Source organism: Pezoporus flaviventris, unplaced genomic scaffold (genome assembly GCF_033815535.1).
Source record: "Pezoporus flaviventris isolate CSIRO_AGI_PZ_B2104156 unplaced genomic scaffold, CSIRO_AGI_Pfla_v1 ptg000063l, whole genome shotgun sequence".
Taxonomy (NCBI): domain Eukaryota; kingdom Metazoa; phylum Chordata; class Aves; order Psittaciformes; family Psittacidae; genus Pezoporus; species Pezoporus flaviventris.
Genome location: NW_026892611.1, coordinates 10,477,938 through 10,496,850, shown reverse-complemented (window position 1 = coordinate 10,496,850; position 18,913 = coordinate 10,477,938). Strand labels below are relative to the sequence as shown.

General features: G+C 40.7%; 1 protein-coding gene across 4 annotated transcripts; it reads left to right on the top strand.

Moving 5' to 3' along the window:
- The first annotated feature begins 1,143 nt into the window (after positions 1-1,143).
- On the top strand, positions 1,144-17,416 carry RPS6KB1 (ribosomal protein S6 kinase B1). Of its 4 annotated transcripts, XM_061470554.1 has the most exons (15): positions 1,161-1,325; positions 4,505-4,554; positions 5,565-5,685; positions 5,952-6,020; positions 6,362-6,509; positions 7,186-7,243; positions 8,311-8,411; positions 9,051-9,141; positions 9,344-9,434; positions 9,738-9,845; positions 10,128-10,190; positions 11,004-11,081; positions 12,775-12,882; positions 13,472-13,584; positions 14,132-17,416. In XM_061470554.1, the coding sequence occupies exons 1-15, from the start codon at positions 1,254-1,256 to the stop codon at positions 14,367-14,369; spliced, it is 1,509 nt and encodes a 502-aa protein (XP_061326538.1). In that variant the 5' UTR covers positions 1,161-1,253; the 3' UTR covers positions 14,370-17,416. The 4 variants fall into 4 exon arrangements, 2 of the variants coding, with proteins under 2 accessions (XP_061326539.1, XP_061326538.1); XR_009746446.1 differs by lacking the exon at positions 14,132-17,416 and having other exon boundaries at positions 1,153-1,325; positions 12,589-12,882; positions 13,472-13,512; XR_009746447.1 differs by lacking the exons at positions 11,004-11,081; positions 12,775-12,882; positions 13,472-13,584; positions 14,132-17,416 and having other exon boundaries at positions 1,152-1,325; positions 9,344-9,438.
- The last annotated feature ends 1,497 nt before the right edge of the window (positions 17,417-18,913 follow it).

The window sequence follows — 18,913 nt, the reverse complement described above, 5'->3', positions numbered from 1 at the left end:
CCTGTTCAAAAGCCTAGCCGACTTCCACTACTGTCCTGCTATGGGCCTGATGGCAAAGCCTGCTGAGGTGACAAAAGTATTCCTTTTGCTTCCACCAAGGACAGCAAAGTTTTGGATGCAATTTTGGGATGTTTTGACATTCCCCCCCCCCCCCCCCCCCCCCAGCATCTTGCAGTAGCTGTTTTCTCGCTTTTTGGCTCTCCTTTCACAGAGACAAGGCCATTTTTTTTAATCACTTCATTATCCTGGGGCTGCTACTTTTCCTTATCAGATGTGCCATACACATCTGTAACTTTGGGTAACTGCCAGTGCCTGCAGTTCCATCCTGCTGCATTCTGGAGGCATTTTACGTGTTATTTCTTGAATCCCGTGCTTGATTTCAGCACTGCTGCCAGTCTGCACCTCCCAGCCTCAAGCCAGCCTGTGTGTTACTGCAAACCGCGTTACACCGCACCGAGAAAGCAAACCAATAAACAAGCCATGTACATGATCTTCGGAAAAGATTCATGTCCAATCCCGGCGCGTACCGACCCTCCCGTGCCCGTTATCGCTGTACTCCGCCGAGAAGGCGCCCTCCCCTCCGGAGCTGCAGCCACCCATCTGTGTGGGGGGGACCCACCGCAGGCCGCCTGCCCTCCGGGGCCGCCATGTTCCCGGTGCCTGCCTGCCTCCCGTCCCTCGGCCCCTTCCCCCTCGCGGGGCTCCAGCGCCCGCGGCCGCCCTTGGCCCCGGCCCCTCAGAGTGCCCGCGCTGAGGCGCTCAGGCACCGCGCATGCGCAGCCCGCGAAGCCCTTCCCCACCGGTGCGCACCGAGACGCGTCTTCGAAGAGCCCGCTTCGCGCATGCTCAGAACAGGTGGCGGGCAGGCCGGGTGCGAGGGTCGGTCCTCATGGCTTCATGAAGGGCTGTGCGCATGCTCCTCGACAGGGACTTCGCTGTTCCCTCTGCGCATGCTCTATGCCAGGAGCAGGGCGGGCGGGCGCGCACCGCGCATGCTCCGCGCCGGCACCGCTCCCGTCCACCTCGCCGCGTTCCCTTCACGCACGCTCAGTCCGGCCCCAGCCGCTGCCGGAAGGAGTTGTGCGCATGCGTGGAGCCCGGAATCGGGGCGGGGGCGCAGGCGCGCTGAGTGCGGCCAGCCGATGATGGCGTCCGCGGTGGCGTTGGGGGGTGCGGGCCCATGAGGCGGTCCAGGCCCCGTGCACCCAGCGCAGCCAGGAAGGGGCGGCGGTGCCGCGGCTCCCACCCGCGCCATGGCGGGCGTGTTCGACATCGACCTGGACCAGCCTGAGGACGCGGGTTCGGACGAGGAGCTGGAGGAGGGGGTGAGAAGGGGCAGCCCGAGCCGGCGCGGCGCGGGGAGGGTGCGGCGCTGCGGGGCAGGCTTGAGGGGCAAGGAGCGGGCGGCAGCCCTCGGGCCCGGGCCGGGGGACGTCCTGCGATGCGGCCTGGCGGGGACCCCGCGGAGGCGGGCGGAGGCCGTGCGGCGGGGCGGGAGCCGGGTGAGGCGGAGCGAGGCGGCGACCGCCGCCCTGGCCCGAACAGGTGAGGCGGCGACCGCGCCCGGCCTGGTGAGAGGCGCCCGCGCTGCAGCACAGCACAGCTGCGGCGGCCCCACGGCCGGCAGTGGCCGGAGCCTGACGGTCGCTCTAGGGGAGCGGCGTCGTGCCCTGCACCGGGCGCTGATGTCGCGCCGGTGGCGGCTGCCCCGGGCTTGCAGCAGCTTTTCCCTTAGAAGTTTTGCGTTGCGTTTCCTCGCAAGAGCGCGCTGCGTTTGTTTTTTTTTCTGTTTGGTTGGGGTTTTTGGTGGTTTGCTTTATTTATTTTTTTATTGCCGCATGTCCTAACGCCAGTGCAGAAACGCAAACCTTTCTGGAACTGTGCAAAGCGGTTGCTCTAGCGCCAAAATTAAACGCAGAGCTTTAAAGCGCTGTTAGATGTCTCTGTGGATCAACGTGCATCTCCATCCCACGCTTCCCTGAACGGTTCACCTTGTAATCTGCAGTTTGTCGTTTTGTAACCGTAGAACGGAAATGTTCCTACAGATCCTGCTGAGGCTTTGGGGAAATTTTATTACAGGGTCTCTGTATATATTTTTTTAGTGTTGCTGTTGCTTTTTTATATTGTTTTGTATATTAAACATTTGCTGTTGCTTAAACTGCTACTGCAATTATTTTTTGCTATTTAAATCCTAATGACATCCCTGGTGTCTTTGAGATAACCGGATACTCTTATCAGAGTTGGAATACCCACACTGCATATGAACTTTAGGGACATTGTTTGACAGCCGGCAGCTCAAAAGCTTCTCAGCCTACAGGGAAAAGCACTGTCTGTCACCTCAGTGATCAATAAAGTCCTTGGCTTAAAACAATGTCTCTTGCATCACGCCATTAATGCTGCCAAGAACAGGTTCTGAGGGGGGTGGCAAGAAAGTTGAATTTGTTCTATCTCATGTTCCCAAATACATCTTGGGGACCAAGTAAAAAATTAATTTGTTATTTAATTTAAAACTATTGCTGTGACTGAATTTTTTTATGGCATGTGGACATGAATGTGCATTGGCAACCTGATGTGGTTTTGAGGTGCCTTTTGGCAAACACAGAAAGGAGAGTAAGAGTGGTCTTGAAATTAGAACTGAAAAGCAGAGGAATATAAGAGCAGCAAAGAAGGGGAAGTGTCAGGAACATGTAAGGAGGAAACTGGAGGTTATCTCTGTAGGTGTGCGTCAGAAAGACATTGAAGGCAGAGTAGTTGAGATGAAACTAGAAGTGAGCAAGGTGTAAAGTCTCGACTAGCTTGTCAGATCTCTGTGGTGCTGGTCCCTGGTACCTCTTGAAAGCTCTGAGCCTAGGAGTAGCAAGGAGAGGTCAGATGTAGTTTTGAGTAGGCATGGGCTTTGTAGCAAAAATGCAGAATCGTTTAAATGGGCACTTTATTCCTAAGGTGCATGGTTTGTTGTGCTAATTATTGTGGTGGAAAAAAAGCAGCGTTAATTTTTGTGTTTGTAAGAAATGGAGCCACGTATAGCCACAGACTAAAGATCTGCTACTCTCCCAGCCAGACCACCGCTACATTTCTTGGGCTTGAGAAACAAGAAGAAATCCTGAAAGTAGTGGAATGGTGTCTAAAGTGAATTTTGTTTAAAGTAATACTGAGAATGAAAACCATAGTTCACAGGAGTGAGAAACGCATGTGTAAACTGTCCCAGAACCCTTGGGTTACTTGAGAAGCTGTTGTAGGGATGGAATGGGTGTTTATTCTCTGTTGATTTGTAATTGGTTTCTTGGCATCCAAACAGATGTTGATAATCTGGATTTCCCTAATAAATATTATCCAGACTATACAAGCCAGCAACTCTCTGGCCTGGAAGCAAACTTGACCTTTTGGATGCCATAATTGCTTGTGGTGCTAATAGGTGAAACCAGGAGTTAAAATCTCCCTCTAGATTGCCCACCAAAGTAAACCAGCCTGTGTAGACTTTAATGTTCAAATAGTTTGGAAGCTGTTGAAAGTTTCTGATTTTCTTGGGTCAGTGTTTTCACCTCCGTAGCAGTTGAAAATGCAGAAAGCAGATCTCCATGTTTGCTTTTTTTCCCCTTCTGGTTCTCTAAATTTCCCATCTCACTCAATATACGGGTATCCAGCCTGCAGATTTCAGGCTGTTCCTCGCTCACTTGCGGTTGTTATTTTTTTGTACCTATTTTTAAAAATAAAAACGTTAATGTATAGTCTAAAGCTTATTAGCAGCTTGTCCATTAAGTTCTATTTGCGTTCATTCCAGCTGTCTGCTTGGTTTGCACTTCTTAGAGCCACAGTTACAGGGAAGCATTATCTTGCATAAGGGATCATGTTTAAAATTCTTTGAAGAAAATCTTTCTTCAGAATCAAAGTAAATTCTTTTGAACTGACTAGTTCTGATTTTGAAGTGCTTGAACCTTCGTTAGTAACGTTTGCATACATTAATCTATCTGGATGATATTGGTCAGGAAGGGTATTTAACATTAGAGTAAAGCTTAGTCTTTCATTAGTATTGGGATTTGCCAATACAGGATAAAATACAGGAGAAAACGTTCTCACTACATTATTTGTTCTAGTGTGTAGAAACCCTGGTTACTTTATTCACACCACCTTTACTGTAATATGTTTTAAAAATCTGTCTATAAGAGCAACTGTTAAAACAAATGCAGTGCATCAGTGTTTTTCAAATTCACCCCGGGGGTGCAAAGTTCTTACCTCTAGTATTTCAGCGGTTGAGTCTCAATGCAGTCAGGTAAAACAGTGGTTTCCTGTGTCACTGTGGAAGTATTGCAAATCTCACACAGACCTTTGTAGATCTCTTATCTTCTGCTGCTAAGTTCTTATTCCTGGTCTTTTGGCTTGTTTGATTGTATCGTATAAATCATAATTATATATTGACCTATGTTATAATTTAAGAAGTCGTAAAACACATTTTTAACTCTGCTTTTTTTTCTTATAATTTTCCTTCTACCCCTCCCATCCCCAGGGTCAATTAAGTGAGAGCATGGACCATGGAGGAGTTGGCCAATATGACCTGTAAGTTGCTGCTAGAAAATGTTCCGTATCATTTATGCCAACTATATATAACTTCTAATTTTGCTACATTGTTAAGTTAAATAGAAAAAAATTGTTACCCTTGTTCAATTTTGAGTTGTTTCTAGTCCTTCCAGTATTTCTTCAGATAAAAATTTGTGAACTGTATCTTGAAATAATAATAAAAACAAATTCTGTCCAAACTTGCTGTTTGTCTTTTAATCCTTGTTTCTCCCAACGTATCTCTTGTGCTTGGACGATATTTGTAATCTGAAGATAATGTACTGTCTGCAGAACATGTATGTTCTGTTCATGCTCTAAAGGCTCCAGTGGCAGATCTGCGTAGCAGTCTGAAGCAAATGAGACTTCAGAAGCTCTGATTTGAAGTTCAGGAGACAGCTACCTTTAGCATTACTTGATTTGTAGATTTCCAGATTGTTTCAGTTTACTATGTTGTGAGAAGAAAGCAGTGATATTTACTTTAGCAGGCTCAATCTGTTACGTCTTTTGCAGAACTGTAGCATAATCTAGAAGCATCATTAAATTATGGATCAGTCTTTTGTGGCATATTCAGAGTTGTGAGACTTTTTTTTGTATTGCAGCTTTTTCTGCAAAATATTTGTGTTGTAGGAGTGTTACCATGACTTTTGGGGTTGCTGAATATGATCTGAAACTTAAACACAACTTGCCTTGTCTTTACTTGAGGTCTTACACAAACATCCAAGTCAGTTTGAGGCTTTGGGCTTTTAAACTGAATTCTGGTGTAATGCAGAGATTATGCATTAAAATGAAGGGATTTGAAGGAAATCTTGATACTGTAAATCCCCCAAATTTGCAGGTAATCTTTCCTGTGCAAGTTGCAACTTACTGCTTTGCACGCCCCAAAATAAAACATCTGATAGCGATATCAGATACACTGTATGCTTTTCAGAAAGTAATTTGCTTGCTTAGTTTCAGTTGATTGATTTTTTGAGTATTAGATAGTCTTATATTGTTGTTTCGGTTTTATCCAGTGGCATGGAACATTGTGAAAAATTTGAGATTTCAGAGACTAGTGTAAACAGAGGTCCAGAAAAGATCCGCCCAGAGTGCTTTGAGTTACTGCGCGTACTTGGCAAAGGTGGCTATGGAAAGGTAAGGAACTCTTTTCTCCAGAAGTAAACCCTATTACACTGAAGGCAGTTAAAGGGTTGGTGCTGTTGGACTGAAGTCCTTTGGCAGAACCTCGCCAGCTGGTGGCAGTAGGGAATGTCCCAGCCTGGTCCTGGTTCAGACCACTAGCTCTTCAGGTAGTGGTGCAGTTTGTGGGTCATCTCGTCTCTCTTTTGCAGAGCTTGGATTTTTAACTTCTGATGGCAAATGTGGTCATAACGTGTTTGCATTTGTATTGTGTTGTGTAGGTATTTCAAGTACGAAAAGTAACTGGAGCAAACACTGGGAAAATATTTGCCATGAAAGTTCTTAAAAAGGTAACGAATGTTCACAGTTCACTACAGCTTAAATGTAAAAAAAAATAATGTGCCCCTCCATTAAGCTTTTACAATTATCTGATTATTTCATTTACCAAAAATAAACTTTATCCTCTATTCAGGGGTGCAGTTGGAATTAGAATTAAACTTGAAATTGTTCTGGCTGTGCAGTTGTTAGCAGATAGCTTAAATAGGCCAGGAGGTCCCTTCCAACCTACATTATCTTATAATTCTATGAAATAAATAACTTCAACTTCCACACGGAACCTTTCACGTTATGTATATATTGTGGTGGCCTTGTTTAGCATGTTCTTGTGCTGACATATCTCTGCTTTTTGTAGGCAATGATTGTAAGGAACGCAAAAGATACAGCTCATACAAAAGCAGAGCGGAATATACTGGAGGAAGTAAAACATCCCTTCATTGTAGACTTAATTTATGCCTTTCAGACTGGTGGAAAACTCTACCTCATCCTTGAGTATCTCAGTGGTCAGTATACGAAATTCTGTTACCTGCTTATAGGTGTCTTACGTAATCAAGAATTTGGATTTCTTAGTCTACCTGTAGAAGGCCAGCTAACTATTGGCACGGTGTCTTAAGATGTAAAATTGGTTAGTAGTGAAATACACAGAATCACATTAATAAACCTTCTAATTCAGTGTGTTAAAAATGAATGAAATGTAAATAGTTATTTCTCATAACACTACATGAGAGGAGGGTTTTCTGTACCTTTTCTTCCATCAGGCTTGTAATTCCTCTATGTCACACTTAGATTCTGTACAGTCATACAGAGTACCTGAGATTTTAGTCCTTGCAGATTCTTTGTGAAACAAGAAAGTTTTATCTTTATTTCATGGGTAGGAAAACAGGACGCAGGTTAGAAGAAATTTGCCTAAGCTGTAACAGCAGAATAAGGAGGGACAGAAATGCTGTTGGCTTTTTCAACATGCTCTGATTTCTTCTGGAATTTCTTTTGGAATTTCTTTAGGTTGCTAGAATTCTGAGAATTAACAGGATAGCAAGTTCTCAGTTGTTTTTGTGGAACAGCTTTTTGTAGAGCAGGACAGAATACCTGTTGATTATAGTTCTTCTAGAAAGTAAGACTTGACTGACTAAAAAAGAATACCTTAACTAGAGTATAATCTCATGATTTTACTCATGACAGGAGGAGAACTATTTATGCAGTTAGAGAGAGAAGGGATATTTATGGAAGACACAGCCTGGTAAGTGAAACAATTCTGGTAAATTAATAGTTTTGGGTTTTTTTCAAGTGTTTAAACTGTATGTTCTAACTTGAAAAACTACTTACCCATTTCATAGTCTAGTGAAAAGAGCAGTTAACTGGGTTTGGGAAGATACGTGTGTTCTGTACTTACCAGTTTGTGCTGGTGTAACTCCAGTCTTCCTACAGAAGAGGGTCCATTGCTGGTTGCTGGCTGTATTCCGTATGGTTGTGGTAAAGGAAGTGGTTTGGGTGATGAAGAAAAGATTGTGAAAGACTTGATATAAATTTCTTTTCCTTCTCTATTCACACACCATTCTACCAGCCAGTTACAGAATTTCCAAGTCATAGAATCAGAATAGCTAGGGTTGGAAAGGACCTTAAGATCATCTAGTTCCAACCCCCCTGCTATGGGCAGGGACACCTCACACTAAACGGTGTCACCCAAGGCTCTGTCCACCCTGGCCTTGAACACCAGGGATGGAGCATTCCCAACTTCCTTGGGCAGCCCATTCACTGCAATGGCTGTATTTGTGTGTGAAGTGATAAAGGTAATTATGGTAATGAAGGAGAAAAAGCCTTTTGAGTAGTGGTATTTTACATATAAACAAGTTGAAATTGTCCCTTATTGATTAGGCTTCACAGAACTGACTAGTTATGTCTGTGCAGGGCAGTAATGCCTTAGAAAAGCCTTGATGTACTCTGCCTGCTGCCCATTACATTCCTAGCCTCATTTACTTTTTCTTCCACTTAGCCATCTAGATGTGGCAATACAGATTGAAGCATTTCAAACACTAGTAAATTCAGATTCCTCCAAATATATGCATGATAAGATAGCTACTGAACAGGTAAGTCTAATGCTAATGGTGTCATTTTGTAGTTTATCTTGGAGTGTGTATGCCTTTTAGCAAAACAGCCTCAAAGGCATCATTGTTTCTCTCATTTATTCTGTCAGACACTTCTAATGATGCTTTCAAGGGACTGTTGCTATGTACGTAATAGCCTTGCTGCTTAAGATGCTTTGCATGATTGAATACGTCTGATTTTGTGGTGTATGTTTCCTTACAGCTTTTACTTGGCAGAAATCTCAATGGCACTGGGGCACTTGCATCAAAAAGGAATCATCTACCGTGATCTGAAGCCAGAAAATATCATGCTTAATCACCAAGGTAGAAATACAGCAACAGTTACGTTACCAGTCATTAGGAAACAGTTCTTCAAAGGTCAAAACTTGTCACTGTTACGTGATTTTCCTTTAGAACATGGGCATGTTCCTTATCCTTCTCAGTATAACTGAAGAATTGCCAAAGCTAATTGCTTGTTTAAAACACAGCTTCTTTGGCTTTAACAGGTCGCAGCAAGCTGCAAGTTGTATGTGTAGAGACACAGGCATTTTTTTTAACGGCTGACTTGCTACAAAGACAACTTTATTCTGAATTACTCAGGACACTTTACAATTTGTTGAAGGTTCTCTGAACCTTGAAGAAAGCAGTAACACTTGATATCCTATTTTGTTACCTGAGTGATGCTCTACAATCTTTAAATACATTATACGTGAATAAGGTTTGGTAGTTTGTCTTGTTTCTCTTCAAGTGGCAATGGCTTCTTATGCAGGTGTAATGCAGAGGTTTTATCTGCAAGTGTGATTGCCTCATTCTGTTTTACAGCTGTATCACTTTGTCAGACTATTGAAGATATGTGGAAGTAGTTCAGAGTTACTACGTATCCATGTTAAAAATTCCTGTTTTTTAATGTTACACAAATCTCAGAATTCTGGCGAGTCTTAAATTTTATATATTTAATTTCAGGTCATGTAAAATTGACTGACTTCGGATTATGTAAAGAATCCATTCATGATGGAACAGTCACACACACGTTCTGTGGAACAATTGAATACATGTGAGCTGCATGATGAAATAGAAAAGTATTACTCTGGTTGGGGGGTAAAGACTAAATTCTGCCTTTTTTAACTGATGGTTCCTATGCTCAGTCACTAAGGGAAATTTTACTTGATAAGTGTGGTTTTGTTTGAAAATTTGTAGTCAAAATTAGAATTAAGCTTGTTAAAATACTTCCATATTTTCATTTTTTCTGATTATAGGGCCCCTGAAATCTTGATGAGGAGTGGGCATAATCGTGCTGTGGACTGGTGGAGTTTGGGGGCACTAATGTATGACATGCTGACTGGAGCAGTAGGTGCACAGTTATAATTGCATGTATTTCTCTTTGTAGCTTTTGTAGTTACCTGTATTCTAATTCTGATGCATGTGTAAATACATATACATTTGTATATATACAGACTGCAAGTAAGAAGTAACTAAAACACAGCTACACTGATGCTGACTACTGTTGTTAGCTGCTCTCATCCCGTTATTAGGAAGTCCCATTTGCAGTAGTTTTATCTGCTTTCTAAATTACTGAAGTGAGTTCTGTATACACAAATAAGAGATCTGAACAAGTTGTATTTTTCCTCCCATATCAATGGTGCTTTCCAGCCTCCTTTCACTGGGGAGAATAGAAAGAAGACAATTGACAAGATCCTCAAGTGTAAACTCAACTTGCCTCCCTACCTCACACAAGAAGCCAGAGATCTGCTTAAAAAGGTAGGATTTTAGTGAATGTCAGTACTACATGTGTATGTAGAAAATAGAAATGTAATGGTACCACTATGGCTATTCAGTCCAAGCTTATTTTATTCCAAGTAAGTCAGTTTTGTTTTGCATGGTACAAAAAGTGATTTTCCTTGAAAATACAACTGGTTTCTAATGCATGCAGATCGTTTTGCATTCATTCTGCACGGTATTCATTCAGATGATGATTCATGTCAAAACTAGTCTCGTCATAACGGTATAACTAATTTTGCTTTTTGGATATTTCTCATGAAGCTGCTAAAAAGAAATGCTGCTTCACGTCTAGGAGCTGGTCCTGGAGATGCTGGAGAAGTTCAGGTAACTTTGGCTTAACTTGAGAATTCTTAAATTACCTTATTGAAAATAAAACAGCTTTGAGGGTACATTGGGGACAGAGAGTATGTCTGTCTTGAAGTGTAACGAGCAAAGAGGCAAACCCATGTGACAGCTGATCAAACTATGGATCCTTTAAAGCTTAACAGAAGCAGCTGTCTACCTATTTGATAATTACAAGAGTTGGAAAGTAACTTCTATTCTTTAGCTCTCTCTTCCAGTAAATCTTTTCTGTTAGTTGCACAATGCTAATTGTATAGTCAACAATATAAGAGCAACGATACTCTGGCAGTCTGACAAAAAACCTGCCAGCCCTTGCATCTAGTGTAGCTTTTCCAAGGGAAAAGTGGCATTAGTTTGCATTCAGCGTTGCATGGTTGGAAGTTAAGGTAGAGGCCTGATTCTTGTTGCTTCCAGCTTGACCTTTTTTTTGTGGTGTGATTAACAATGTATTAGAGTCATCCTTATTTCAGTTTTGATAATTTGTCATTAATGCAGTATCATCATTTTTAGATATCTAACTTTTAAATTTAAAAAATATTTTGCATGTAAATTGGCTTTTTCTAATACTTTAAAGGAAAACATGAAAGGGACATATGCTGTTCGACCTGGAGGCATGCTATGAATTTTCAGCTCTTCCAGCTATTCTGATGTAGGGCTGCAGAATATATTACAGTAGACCCGTATGTGATTTTGGAAAGAAAGACACCACAGAGAAGGTCTGAAAAAACATGCTGCTTGATTCTTGATTTATACCCAGAAGGCGGGTTATGACTGTGCTATTCCTCACCCTTATAGGCTCACCCATTCTTCCGACACATTAACTGGGATGAGCTATTGGCACGAAAGGTGGAACCTCCTTTTAAACCCTTATTGGTATGTACTTAGAACACTGCGAGATATTCCATGTATCTTTAAGAAAAGGCTTTTAGTGAAGGTCTTAAATAATGTGGAATCTAAAACTTACAAACGTTAATTCTGGCAAACTGAAGTGCCTACTGGTTTCTGGTACTTTAAATAGTTAAATGCATCACCTTCAGGTTCTGGTTCTCAGATTCACTCTTGTCAAATAAAGATAGCAGATCTACCACCTGATCTATACTACCTCATGGTTTTTTTTTTTTCTCCTGAGAACTGATGCTGTATCAGCATTAAAAAACTTTTTAAGTCTCCAAAGAGCATGAAATACTGGCTGTCATGAGCACGCTGTTCTGTCTTACTACTCTGTGGTCACGGTACTCACTGGAGTAGTGAGTCACTGGTCACTGGAATAGGATCTTGTTTCTTTTATGTGAGAAGGTGGAAAAAAATCAGCTAAGGGCTAATTTATTCTTCTGAGTCTCCTGGAGGAAGAAGGTTCTGCTTCAGTTTTAATTCCTCCTGCTTCTAAACTATAGGGTAAACAGACTTGTGAGTGCAGTTACCTCTGAATTTCTGCTTCTAAACATTATACAGGAAGTCAGTAAACATAAATGTTATAAATTCTAAACATTAAACTAAGTCAGCACGTAGTTGAAACTAAGATGATAAATGGTTGCTAAGCAAAACTAAATGAAATCCCCTAATGAAGCATATTGTGTTTGCTTATTAATATTTACAATGCATCTTTTGTGTGTTATAGGCAGTAATTAAAGTTTCACTCAAACCAGTGATGTGATGAATAAGCCTCTATTATCTTATCTAGTATTTTCATAGTGTGAGGTGTCTTTTTTTTCCTCTCTGGGTACAGTTAGCTAGAGCAGCAATGGGTATTGCTACCCTGATAGTTCCAGACTGCTCAAAAAATCTCACCTTAAACTGATATAGGCATCACTGATGTTGAGCATACTGCAGCATGGGGACTCCAGACCTTTTATGCCTGCCATCTTGAATGAAATTCAGAATGACCCAAGACTGGTATTTCCAAGTGTATTATCTGAACATAGTTTGGGGTTTACCTGTTATTAGCAAAAATTATGAAGATTACTTGCACAAACCAGATGATTTTTGAAAATGCGATTTCATGGTAGGGTGGAGGCCTGCATAAATGAATACATGTTGCCTTTCCAGTTACACTTAGATCATGGAATTACATCTTGTTATTCTTTAAATTAAACCATATTCTTCATAGTCACTTATTCCAGACTTCTCATCTGTCCCTCACAGTATAAACACCTCTGTATCTGCAAAAGTGGGATGAAATTATCTGGAGAGGCATCCAAAAACTACTAGTTGCAACTGTTCTATACTAGAGTTGTGACAAGGGCTGAACTTGCAAGAAGCTGACATTACATTTCTAAAAGTTTTTGTCTGTAATTTGAGATTTTTTTTAAAAAAAGGCATCTTTTTGTGTTCCTTTTTGATCCATAATTTTTTGCCCCTCCCCCTTGCCTTTATTTCTCAGTGTCAGTGCCCATAGTGACCTCCCAATGGCAGCGACAGGATTCCGACACCTCTCCAGGGTTTTACTACAGCAGAGCTCTGCCAAAAACCTATGGAATGAACTCCATCCAGAGGCTACACTGATCACCGCTAAGCCATTTGGTTGATATCTGTAATATAAACCCTTAATCATTTTGTTTTTGCAAAGCAATCTGAAGAGGATGTGAGCCAGTTTGATTCAAAGTTTACACGACAGACACCAGTTGATAGCCCAGATGACTCTACTCTCAGTGAAAGTGCCAACCAGGTCTTTCTGGTAAGTGAGCCAAGGCCAAGTGCGTAAGGACTGTGGAGAGGTATGTAGTGTTATTTGGGAACAGTAGGGCATATCAGCTAAACTAGTTCTAGTGAATCTTAACACCTGATACTTGAAGCAAACTGTCATAATTTTAAACACCCATTCTGCAACAGGTTTGAAATATTCTAAGGACTTTGAAGATACTTCGGTTATTGCTGACGCTTTCTTTATACAGATAAAACAGCCAACAAATGTTGCTTACGTTCTGAAATGTCAGCATTCTAATTCATAGTTGTGTTATGAACCCAGGACATGTCATTGCTTTCATAGTCTCGCAGCAAGAACAGTGTCCGTTCTATAGAGCAAAATTAATTGAATTGAGTATGCCTCTGGGAATCTGTGATCTGAGTAGAAATAGCTGGGGTGTGCAGGCACCCGGATGAGGAACTTCCTAAAGTCCTGTTGTTTGCTTCAGGAAGTGAGTAGAAATTCTTACGTCTCCATTTACTCTTGCTTTTATAATTTTCATTCACTATTTCATGCCAGTCAAAACTGCACAAGTTGAACCTTGCCTGGAAGTGACAGTGCCTTCGTTCCTGTTTTGCAGGGTTTTACATACGTGGCTCCATCTGTACTTGAAAGCGTGAAAGAGAAATTTTCCTTTGAACCAAAAATCCGATCACCTCGCAGATTCATAGGTAGCCCCAGGACACCAGTCAGGTATCTCTTTGCTTTGTCTTTTTACCCTCTCTTTTTTGTAATATGCTTTTCAGCAAGTACCTGAAATAGATCTGCACTAGATTTTAGTTCTCAGTAAGCACATCACTTCCATCAGAAGTGCAGTATTGATGCTATTCTACAAACAACATTATTAGAGGCAAATCCGTGGTGTTTGGCACACAAATACTAATGTGCTTGCTGTTCAGCACTGAGGGAACCTCAGAGTCTGGTGACTTTGGTACACCAGCCTTCTAGAATTGTTTCACAGCATCTTAAAGATGTCACTAAAGAATCACGTTAGTACAAAAAAATCCCTTCTGCAGTCATCTAGAAATATATCCTCACTACTCCAGTGAGAGAGTTTTACTTCACCCCAGAGATTGTGGTAGAAATGAGACATGGAAACTTTCTTAAACTTTTGGGACTGGAAGGAAGAATTAGAAATGCTTCTCAATAGGCATTTGAGTTCAGCTTCCTGCAGTGTAAAGGACGTACCTTGGTGCTGTGCCTATCTTCATCTCTGATTTTTGTATTTCCTGTTTTAAAGCCCTGTAAAGTTTTCCCCTGGGGAATTCTGGGGAAGAGGTGCTTCTGCCGGCGCATCAAATACTCAGACACCTGTGGAATATCCAATGGAGACAAGCGGAATAGAACAAATGGATGTGACAGTCTGTGGAGAGGCCTCGGCACCACTTCCGATCCGGCAACCAAACTCTGGGCCATACAAAAAACAAGCTTTTCCCATGATTTCCAAACGACCAGAGCACTTGCGCATGAATCTATGACAACACCATTTTTTTAAGCCTTTGAAGGTGGAAACCAAGGAACGGACATAAGCCCCCTTGATGTTGAAAGACGAGGGCTGGTATGGTTTACTTTTAAAAAGTGACAGTATCAAAGAGTCAGTCATTGCACAGAGCGACTTGGAAAGCAAAGCAAAACGGATTTTTTTTTTCTGTCAATCAATGGTGCATAAAAAAACTCTAGAAAATGGTATTGCAGAACTCTAGGCACATCATCTAACTGATTCGCAGTGACATCTTCTCACCTTATCAAGGATTTTTCAGCTTGATAGCTTGAAACTGACAGTATTAAGGGTCAGGATGTTGCTTCAGAATCACTGGTCTAGTCATGAGTGTGTCAAGGAGGGTTAGCCCTTTCACTAGGCAAAATACGAAATGCCTACATGCTTGCATCTGAGGAATAATTAGCATGCAAGCTTGGTTAAGCTGTTTCCTGCAATAGGGTGGAATCAAAGATGAAAGATGAAACTAATTGGTAGTTCACAGTCAAAACATAATGAGGGTTTTTTATATATAAAAATATATATATTTTTCAAATAGATTTTTTGAATCAGCTCATTATGGAAAGTATCCCAAAATTAAAATACAAAATAATTGGTTGCTGTGAAAAAAGCTCTAGTTCTGATTCTTCTCCTTATGAAACAGCAAATCAGTAAGCGGATCACTAGATGACCAACTTTGCAATGTGGGGTGGGAGAGAACTGTTTCACTTGCTTACCCAGCTGAAATACCTGTTCCTGCAAAAAGAAACGGATCTAATCAAACGGCAGTGCTGCTATGTTCTAGGCTTAACTGGAAGCCATGGGCTCACACACGTGTCCTGCTTATTTCATCCTTGTCCTCAGCAGACATTTCACTGGGAAACATCACTTTTGTATACGCTAATCCTTAGATGGAGACAGCTGAGTATGTTCAGATTCTTACCCATATAAAAGATCAGGAAAAAGTGCATTGGAATACAAGGTCAGTAGAAACGCACAGGAAAGACAGATTCTACACGCTGTAAGAAAATAAACCTTTTTCTAACCAGTGGGTAAGAATTTGAGGATTTCTTTTTTTTTCTTTTTAATCAGATTTTGCTAATGGGAGTTCCCTGCCATGATACATTTCTAAATTTATCAACAGTTTTTTTTCTATGCTGGGGCAATAAATTTGCTGATTGTATGAGAAAAGTGTTAAATGGCCTTTCAGTGAATGTCTTCCACAGTGGGTCAGAACTTTAGCAACTTAATTTAGGAAACATGTTCTAAGGACACTATTTATGTTTTTGAAATTGTCACAATCTGTACAAATGACTTACAGGTACAAAGAATAAAATAAAGGTAACTTTATCTTACTTAAATACTTCCTGCCTTAAAGAAAGCATTTCCATGAACATAGCTGGTGAAAGGGTTAATATCTGCAGAGCTTTACACTAGTTAGCGTGTGTATGGTGTGTGCGTGTGTGTGTATATGATCATGCAACTGCATACAAGTCCTGTCACTTTTTGCCTGCCACACGTTGCATTTATCTTTAGTCAAACTGTGCAAATTCTAGTGTTTCACAACAGTAGGGATTTTTTAATAGATTCTGCTTACTCTGTGTATACTGAATCTTTTTGAGCCATAGGATCCAAGCCATAAAACTCTCTACCATGTTAAATCCAATCAGAGTGCTGTTTTCTCAAATGTGCAAGTCAGAGGGATTGATCGATATTTTGTCGATACCAACAAAGAACCAACAAATGATGGTTATGAGTGAGCAAAAAGAAGTACATTTTTTTTTCTTCTTCACGACAAGGCTTTTGTTGGAGAATTTATTTTTTGAGTTTTACAAGGAAAATCAAGTTACCTTATAGTGACATAAACTGTCCTGGCAAGTTACCACTTTTCATTTGGTAATAGGGCCACTGGTGACATGTTGTGAAACTGAAATCAAAGTGCTGATACGTGTTTGTATAATGCATATCTGCAAATATGCAACACTTGAAGCTGTGCCTCTCTGTGCCAGTTACTGACATCAGCTTCCCAACATGTTTACTGAGGATAAAGGAACTTTAGAAACAATATGTTTTTTGATGCAGATCTCTCTTGGTCCTAGCTACAGCTAACAGTTGCTTTTTGGTTGGCTGGATGTTAATTGTCCAGTAGAATTGGTTTAATATGGCTGGCAAGAATGGCAAGAGTTGTTTGTCTGAGTTCACTGATTAATTAAAACTACAGTTCATCAGTTTTACAAGTAAATTTCATGTATTGACAAGGTTTCATCCCATAGGTGGTAAGTTTAATTCCCTACCATAACTGTGAAACTTTTGGAGTGTGACTCAGACAGAAAGCACACACTATGCAATATGGTTTATCCTGTATTTATTTGTAAAAATATCAGACATAGATCCTCTATATATATATAATAGTGTCAAAATTACTAGTCGTGAACTAAGGGGAGTGGAGTTCTAGCTCCCGTCTGGCTATTTCAGATAAGTGCAGAATGCATTGAATATTGGAGAGCTTAACAAGTGCTTTCTTTTGTTCATTTAAAAATGTCTTAAATTTTTCATTAGAGTATAGAATCTTATTTTTTTTATTTTGTACAAGCTGCGCTTTTTTAATTATAATCACTGAAAAATTCACTATAATTTGATTTTATAGGATTTTTGTAGCATTACAAAAATATAGTAAAACTGAGGTTAATACCTGTTGTGGCTAACCATATAAAAGTATTAAACTTGAACAAAAGTCATATTTTTTTTTACTAGATGTTAAGTAGGGGACTGTTCTGTTCTGCAGGTCATTATCTCAAAAGGTTCATAGGTCAGCTGTGTTACCAGCAGTTTTTATTTCCCATTTGATGCAGAACCTATTCTGGTATAAGATACTCAGAATTTCATAATTCGCTGTGGGAGTGATGCATACAATTTGATGCCATTCGTGTACTAAATTGTAATTTTGGGAATGCTGGAATAATTCCTACCAAGACTGTCTTAATTGTGCCATCTGACATTTGAATGTCATCCTGGTATTAGCTCATAATAAAAGATGAAAATAAATGAGTCAATTGTTCTTTTGAATATCCCTTTTTGGGGGGGGTCTTGCTATCTAAAAGCTGAACTGCTGAAGAGCATTTAATTTTTAAGTCCACTCTACCTACACAGTCGATGTTTACCCTGGGTTTAGTCTCCTTGTAATACAAACATCCATTCTCTTACTGTTAATCAGGAAGTGCATCAAACACTGACGGACTGCTGTTGTTTTTAAGGATATCTACTGGGGTTTCGGGGTCCTGGTTGGCTCTTTAAAATCCTGTCTCTATAGCAGGACAGTCACTGTTTCAGCTTCCCAGTTTAAAGGGAAATCCTTTATCCTAAGAGGTAAGGGAGGAGAAGTGGTTAAGAAAAAGGCAAATTACTTATATAGTCTTCCTGCAGATCCTTGATGATATAATGTACACAGTTCCTATATATGAAATAGATGAACTTCCACAGATTGTTTTTTTCTAGATTAACTTGGCTTTGTAGCTGTCTTCAAGAAACACACTTGAGCTGCCTTAGTGGAAATAAAGGTAATCCCTACTCTGTTTTTTATCTTTCACAGTTTACGGTAACTAAATATACTCAACTGCTGAGTAAGGTGGATGTGAATAGCAACTAAATGCAAATTTAAACATATGCTAATCCAAGTGACCTTTTTTATTTTATTTTATTTTTTTTTAGGAATTAGATAGGTCTTAACTGTGGATCTAAATCATTGTCTTTCATGACAGCTTTGAAGGGAAAGGGAGGAAAGAGGAATTCCACTGAGAACTTAAAGGACCTGACAGATGCTAGTTCTGATCCGTTGTACCAAGGGCTGGCACCTTCACCAAGGTTCTTAGGCTCTTAAAAGAGTGCCTGTGGATTGCCACTTGTCATTCCCTTTCCTGTTGTGTCTCCTGCAGTCAGATGTGTGCTGGGTGTCTGTGTGTGTGGAAAGCAGGGCAGCTACCCTGGCCTGAGCGGGCTTAATAAGGAAGAGTTGAATCTTGATACCATGATGCTGACAAGTGGATCAGAGAGGATGTCATTCATGGGTGTAAGTTGGGTTTTTTCCTCTCTGTAACTAAAATGAGAATGACTTGTTTCGTTTATGAAGTGTAAATCCTAACTGGTTGATCAAAATCTCTTTTTAGTTCTTTGATTTTTAATAAAATGTGTTTGATAATATTACTGGGTTTGGATAATTTTCACTCTCTCCTGAAGGACAAAAAAAACTCATCAAAAGAGTGAATAAAAGACAAATTGTTCCCTACTCCTATCTCTGCCCAATATCCACCCTGACTTAGTAAGGTGTTGTTACTACTCTGTGATAGACAAAGACCAAAGGATCAGCAACAACCCAGGGCTGCCTTAAAGCACTGATGCCATGTTTTGTTGTTCTCCATTAAATAGTCTTTGGTGACACTGACAAGTTCTTGGGTTGAAGGTTTTTTTTTTCCCTAATTGTAAGTGTAGTACTTCTAAATTAGTTTCATATTTTTTAGTAATAATGCTGGTCTTACTCGAGGTCTTAAT

Bases quoted from the DNA above. Each gene is read 5' to 3' on its own strand.
- RPS6KB1 (XM_061470554.1), top strand. From the start codon at position 1,254: ATGGCGGGCGTGTTCGACATCGACCTGGACCAGCCTGAGGACGCGGGT. The intron at 6,021-6,361 runs GTAACGAATGTT...TGCTTTTTGTAG, and splicing joins CCATGAAAGTTCTTAAAAAG to GCAATGATTGTAAGGAACGC. The intron at 12,883-13,471 runs GTAAGTGAGCCA...CCTGTTTTGCAG, and splicing joins GTGCCAACCAGGTCTTTCTG to GGTTTTACATACGTGGCTCC.